The following is a 6,490-nucleotide window of genomic DNA, read 5'->3' as shown; positions in this document are numbered from 1 at the left end:
CGTCTGGTTTTACACAGAACCAGTTGGGTTTTATAGAGAACCAGTCTGGTTTTACACAGAACCCGTCGGGTTTTATACAGAACCCGTCAGGTTTTATACAGAACCCGTCTGGGTTTACACAGAACCCGTCGGGTTTTATACAGAACCCGTCAGGTTTTATACAGAACCAGTCTGGTTTTACACAGAACCCGTCGGGTTTTATACAGAACCCGTCAGGTTTTATACAGAACCCGTCTGGGTTTACACAGAACCCGTCGGGTTTTATACAGAACCCGTCATGTTTTATACAGAACCAGTCAGGTTTTACACAGAACCCGTCGCGTTTTACACAGAACACGTCGGGTTTTATACAGAACCCGTCGGGTTTTATACAGAACCCGTCTGGTTTTACACAGAACCCGTTGGGTTTTATACAGAACCCGTCATCAAATAGTTTTCAAATTCATCAAGCAGATGGCAGATGACCTTGAGCAAAAGAGAGGGTGAAAAGAACAGAGAGAGGATGACATGGAGCGGCAGAGCAGGATTTTAGGACCCGTGGGCTGATGCCGTCTGGTCCAGTTGCAGAATCAGAGTCGAGGATTGACAGAAACTTCTCCACCTTGTCAGGAGAGAAGGACACAGAGTCCACGAGCAGTTGGCTTCGACTGGGTGAGGTGGGTACAGAGGGAGATGGGTTTGGGACACAAGATTTTGAGGCAAACACAGAGTTGAGGCATTCGGCTTTTTCACGTGCGGAGTCAGCTGTGTAGCCATTTGAGGTGAGGGAGGGGATGGAGGGGGAACAAACACCAGAATCAGATTTGGCAGACAAGCTTGTGGAAACGCATCCAGTCACATCTGGATTCTCCGAGCTCGGTTGCCAGGAATGGTGATGGCGGACAAGCTTGTGGAAACGTATGCAGCCACATCTGGATTCTCCGAGCTTGGTTGTCGTTTATTTTGACCCATTTACAGTTTCACTGGTGTAAATAAAATAAAAGGACAACGAGAGTTTGTCTAAGATTATTAAGAACACGTGACACCAGAACATCCATGGCAACGACGACGTCATCTCTCCTTCCAAAATGACCGTGTTTTTTCTCGTTTACATTGTCTGGTTTTGTTCCACGCTCCGGGCACACCTCCGGGCCAGCCTCCGCAACGGCAGCTGGGCTGACAGGCTCCCCTGGGTCCTGCTGGGCCTCAGGACAGCGCCCAAGGACGACCTGCGCGCGTCCTCGGCGGAGCTGGTCTTCGGACAACCGCTGCGGGTGCCGGGCGAATTTATCCCCAACTCCATGGCTCCTTGGTCCGCGGCGCAACAGCGCTCCACCCTGCAGGAGACCACCTGGAGGTTCGCCCCGGTGCCGACGGCACACCACGGTTGCCCGTCCTCCCACATCGCCCCGGAGCTTCGCACGGCGGAGTAAGTTTTCGTCCGGCACGACGCCCACCGGGCACCGCTGCGGCACCCATACGACGGGCCCTTCCGCATGCTGGAGACCGGGGACAAACATTTCACTGTGGACATCGGCGGTGCCCCGGATCGTATCTCCGTGGACCGCCTCAAGCCGGCCCACCTCCATCTGGACCACCCCCCGCAAGCAGCTCTGCATCTGCGTCGAGGCCGCCCCCCGGCGGTCAGACCCCCGGCACCCCCCAGCCCCGCCGTCCCGCTACCCCCCAGCCCTGCACGTATCGCCACAGGGCGTTTCGGCCGGGTCATCCGGCTTCCCCGCAAGCTCACCCTTCAGGTGTGCGGGAATTCTGGGGGGGGGGGGCGCGTGTGGCGGGCACAATGATCAATAATTCCGCGGACCAGTGGGTGGCGCGAGCGTCCGGGCGTGGAACTGAGATACATGCCCCGCCTTTCGGCCGATCGGCCACGCCCGGGGGCAAGGCGTGGCCTCGGGACATATATGCAGGCTCTAAGCTCGAGCCCGCCCAGTGCTGATGTGCGAGCTTGTAATAAAGTGCTTTCGTTTGTACTACGCGTTGTGGCCTACCTTTTTGACAAACGAGTTGTGTGTGCACAGCACCACAATATTTAAAAAATCCTTTCCAGTTGATGAAGCTCAATATTGTCTGAACAAATGCTACATCACGTTTTGAATACTTTTAATTTCAAAGCAATTGTTTTAACACCATTTATATCCGAACAGGAACAGAGAGATATGAACGGGGAGGAAAGGGGGAAATACCAGCCGGACTCGCACGACGTGCAATACACCCTTAGTTGGTCCGCCCTTCACCACGCGCGACCCGAGATTTGTTTTGTTACATAAAACGATCGTCACATTCGTGAAATATGTATATATATAAATATCGATTCAATGTTTATTATATATGTTCTTTCATATTAATTAAGTTGGTAGTGGGAAGAGTAGTTAGGCGATTGGGGGGAGACATTCCGTCATTCGTATTAAATAGAATTATGTACGTATTAAATAGACCACTCCCTGACTATACTCTCACCTAAATTAACATTTTATCTTCAGATAAAGTTATTTCCTCCCTATTCCTCTGTTTGTAAGAAACTAGGGCATGCCCGTCATATTCCCTCCATCAAATTTTTGAGTTTCTGGAAATGACGTCATACTTACTGTACTTGCATTTACAATCGACATGAACAAAAACGTTATTTTAAAACACTTCAGAACAACTTATAAACCGAAGATGTTTTGTGATAAACCATCACACACCTCGATAATGTAATTAATTTTGCGCGAAATATAAAGTCAAAGAATGTTGTTTTTACGTCGGTGTTCTTCTTCTTCATGCAACGTCATCGTCCATGGCGATGTCCGCCGGTTTTCACGGTTGAAGCCCCAATATCGCCTTGTTTATAATGAAGATCCGCCACATTCCCGTCAGGGAAATCCACGAAACGATTGGATTTTTCCCTTTCACCGATTGATCGTTCCTTTGGGTGTCGGTGACGGTTGTACACGGGGAGCGAGGGAAACACCGGGAGCGGGTTCGCAGGTCCGACCGGTCAGAGTCGCTGCGGATTGGGACCGAGACCGAGACCGGGTCATGGCGAGTCCGAGATCCCGGCGGGTCCTCAAGGAGGTTCGAAGCCGGGACGAGAACGCGGTGAGATCGGCAATGTTCTTTTAACGGTTCAGTTTGCCGCTGCCATTGTTATCGGTCATGGTGTTACCTTTTATTTACGTCTTATCAATCAATAAAAGGTGAAATGGGTGTCTGTCTCGGACACGTCATGCCAAAGGGTCCTGCTGTCAAAAATAAATATAGGATCGCGGGTCCTGAAGCTCACCTGCATCAGGAGCAACAGTCACCAAACCCCCCACAGACCCTGATATTGTTTATGTTGTGAACAAACTTTGGAACATCATGGGCGATGAAGGTTTTGATGAAGTTTCATCAAAATCGTGGGTGTAGTTTCGGAGAAGAGAGCACAGACCTATTTGGGGGTGAAACACCCCATCACCCCCTGTAGACCCCCGTAATGAGTGCAGACTTTGATGCTGTCAATACACCTTCGTTAGGCCTCAGGTATGAAGCTTGTGGCCAAATTTAATCAAAATCATATGTGTAGTTTTGGGGAAGAGTGCAAATACCTATTTTGGGGGGGGTTCAAAACCCCCCATCCCTCCCCAACACCCCCAACCCGTTCCCCCGTTGACCCTTTAATGATTGCAGATTTCGATGCTGTCAATACACCTTCGTTAGGCCTCAGGTATGAAGCTTGTGGCCAAATTTAATCAAAATCATGTGTAGTTTTGGGGAAGAGTGCAAATACCTATTTTGGGGGGGTTCAAAACCCCCCATCCCTCCCCAACACCCCCAACCCGTTCCCCCGTTGACCCTTTAATGATTGCAGATTTCGATGCTGTCAATACACCTTCGTTAGGCCTCAGGTATGAAGCTTGTGACCAAATTTAATCAAAATCATATGTGTAGTTTTGGGGAAGAGTGCAAATACCTATTTTTGGGGGGTTCAAAACCCCCCATCCCTCCCCAACTCCCCCCACCCCTTCCCCCGTAGACCCCTTAATGAGTGCAGATTTCGATGCTGTCAATACACCTTCGTTAGGCATCAGGTATGAAGCTTGCGGCCAAATTTAATCAAAATCACATGTGTAGTTTTAGGGAAGAGTGCAAATACCTATTTTGGGGGGGTTCAAAACCCCCCATCCCTCCCCAACTCCCCCCATAGACCCCTTAATGATTGCAGATTTCGATGCTGTCAATACACCTTCGTTCAGCATCAGGTATGAAGCTTGTGGCCAAATTTAATCAAAATCATATGTGTAGTTTTGGGGAAGAGTGCAAATACCTATTTTTGGGGGGTTCAAAATCCCCCATCCCTCCCCAACACCCCCCACCCCGTTCCCCCGTAGACCCCTTAATGATTGCAGATTTCGATGCTGTCAATACACCTTCGTTAGGCCTCAGGTATGAAGCTTGTGGCCAAATTTAATCAAAATCATATGTGTAGTTTTGGGGAAGAGTGCAAATACCTATTTTGGGGGGTTCAAAACCCCCCATCCCTCCCCAACTCCCCCCACTCCTTCCCCCGTAGACCCCTTAATGAGTGCAGATTTCGATGCTGTCAATACACCTTCGTTAGGCATCAGGTATGAAGCTTGCGGCCAAATTTAATCAAAATCATATGTGTAGTTTTAGGGAAGAGTGCAAATACCTATTTTTGGGGGGTTCAAAACCCCCCATCCCTCCCCAACTCCCCCAACCCGTTCCCCCGTAGACCCTTTAATGGTTGCAGATTTCGATGCTGTCAATACACCTTCGTTAGGCCTCAGGTATGAAGCTTGTGGCCAAATTTAATCAAAATCATGTGTAGTTTTGGAGAAGAGTGCAAATACCTATTTTGGGGGGTCAAAACCCCCCATCCCTCCCCAACTCCCCCAACCCGTTCCCCCGTTGACCCTTTAATGATTGCAGATTTCGATGCTGTCAATACACCTTCGCTGTAGGTAGTTTTGTAAAAATAAAAAATAAAATAAAAAGTTTTTTAATTAATATACTTTTTCTGCTTGATCTCTCTTTTTATCCCAAACATATAACTTGGTCGTCATTGCATGATGACGTTGTTGTGCTACTAATGGAATGTCAAACGTTTGGAACGATCTCATCGCTGGTGAGTCATAGTTTGTGATAGATTTTGATGGTTGATATCTATGGCTGCCTCTGGAACAAACTCCCTCACTCCCTTCAATCCCACTCCTCCCTCCAGGTCTTTAAAACAGCTGTTCACCACCATCTCTTATCTTCCCCCATCCAAAACCTTGATCTTTTCTACCCCCGCTAATTCACCCCAGATACACTTTTTTGAAATACCAACTTATTTCCTGGAAGTCCTAGCAGTGTCCATTTGTTTTGTACCTCTCCCCTGCCCCCTCCCCCCAAGCCATCTCCCTCCCACAGATCTCCCGATGTCCCTGTTCTCTACCGTTGTTGTACTTGTGTGCTCCCATCTCTCCCCCCCCCCCCCCATCTTTTCTCCCGTTCCCTTTATTGTATGTTTTGTGTGTCCGTTTTATTTTTTGGGGGGGATTGATGTTAGCTCTTACATGAGCCTCGATCTTGTGTACAAAAAACAACAAAAAAACCAACAACACATCTTCGTGTTATGTTTGCATCACAATAATGTGCTGCCCTGTCCTGTAGCCTATAACACAGATGCATCACATTTGCTGCATGCCTTGGAAGATATTGCATTGTGTGATACACTCTCGCAGGTTTGTTTTGAATGTGCAGCATTCAACCCGCAGTGGGCAAGTGTCACGTATGGAATTTGGATCTGCTTGGAATGTTCAGGGAAGCACCGAGGTCTTGGCGTGCACCTAAGGTATGTGGTTTGGAATTTATGTTCGATGCTCTTCATAGCCTCATCTGAATCTTGAGTTTGCGATTCTTTTGGTGTTGCATTGCTTATCGTGGAGTCTTGTGAATATATACTGAAACGCAAAAGAAACTTACCACCTTTGAAACCTTTAAATATCAACAATAACACTGCGTGTAGTAAATGTGTGAACTTATTTGTGGTCAATAGTGTCCTCACTGTCAGACAAAACGGTCACGGATGGTCACTTGAACCTTCAATGGTCACTTCATAGCACAGCTGTTGAACAGCAGTTTTGACTGTCAGTGATTAGCCAAGGGGTACTTGAATCATTAGACCTCAGAAAAGAAGCAATAATTGGATCTTGATCTATTTTGAAAAGAACGTCTCAGCACTCGGTGGAAATATAAGGTTAAATTATTGCCGATTGCTTTTTCTTCCCATCCCTTCCATGTGGTGGTTTTTGGCCCACGATTGAAAGCTTTGTGCGCTCCGTGACTATGGACAAGTGGAAGGATATGGAACTGGAGAAGATGAAAGCTGGAGGCAATGCTCGGTTTCGTCAGTTCCTGGAATCCCATGATGCGGACCGCAACTGGAATTTGCAAGAGAAGTATAACAGCAAAGAAGCTGCTCTTTACCGGGACAAGGTAGGGAATGAGTCCTTCCTGTGAAAAA

The 6,490-nt window shown here is 48.0% G+C and overlaps 1 protein-coding gene across 3 annotated transcripts in view; it reads left to right on the top strand.

Annotated features, from left to right (window-relative positions):
- Positions 1-2,743: 2,743 nt before the first annotated feature.
- Positions 2,744-6,490, top strand: part of LOC137427271 (ADP-ribosylation factor GTPase-activating protein 1) — a 41,550-nt gene continuing 37,803 nt past the window's right edge. For 2 of the 3 annotated variants that reach the window (XR_010984475.2, XM_068116651.2), the window contains exons 1-3: positions 2,745-3,078; positions 5,709-5,818; positions 6,294-6,462. Coding sequence is in view for 2 of the 3 variants with exons in the window: in XM_068116651.2 (XP_067972752.2) it covers positions 3,019-3,078; positions 5,709-5,818; positions 6,294-6,462 (339 nt within the window). In the remaining variant the exon portion in view is untranslated. Of the gene's footprint in view, positions 3,079-5,708; positions 5,819-6,293; positions 6,463-6,490 lie in introns of all 3 variants that reach the window. The other variant, XM_068116650.2, reaches the window with a different exon arrangement.

The sequence above is a fragment of the Myxine glutinosa genome, chromosome 5 (genome assembly GCF_964187855.1).
Source record: "Myxine glutinosa chromosome 5, kmMyxGlut1.1, whole genome shotgun sequence".
In the NCBI taxonomy this organism is placed as follows: domain Eukaryota; kingdom Metazoa; phylum Chordata; class Myxini; order Myxiniformes; family Myxinidae; genus Myxine; species Myxine glutinosa.
The sequence above is the reverse complement of the archived record's forward strand: the minus strand, read 5'-3'. Positions and strand labels throughout refer to the sequence as shown.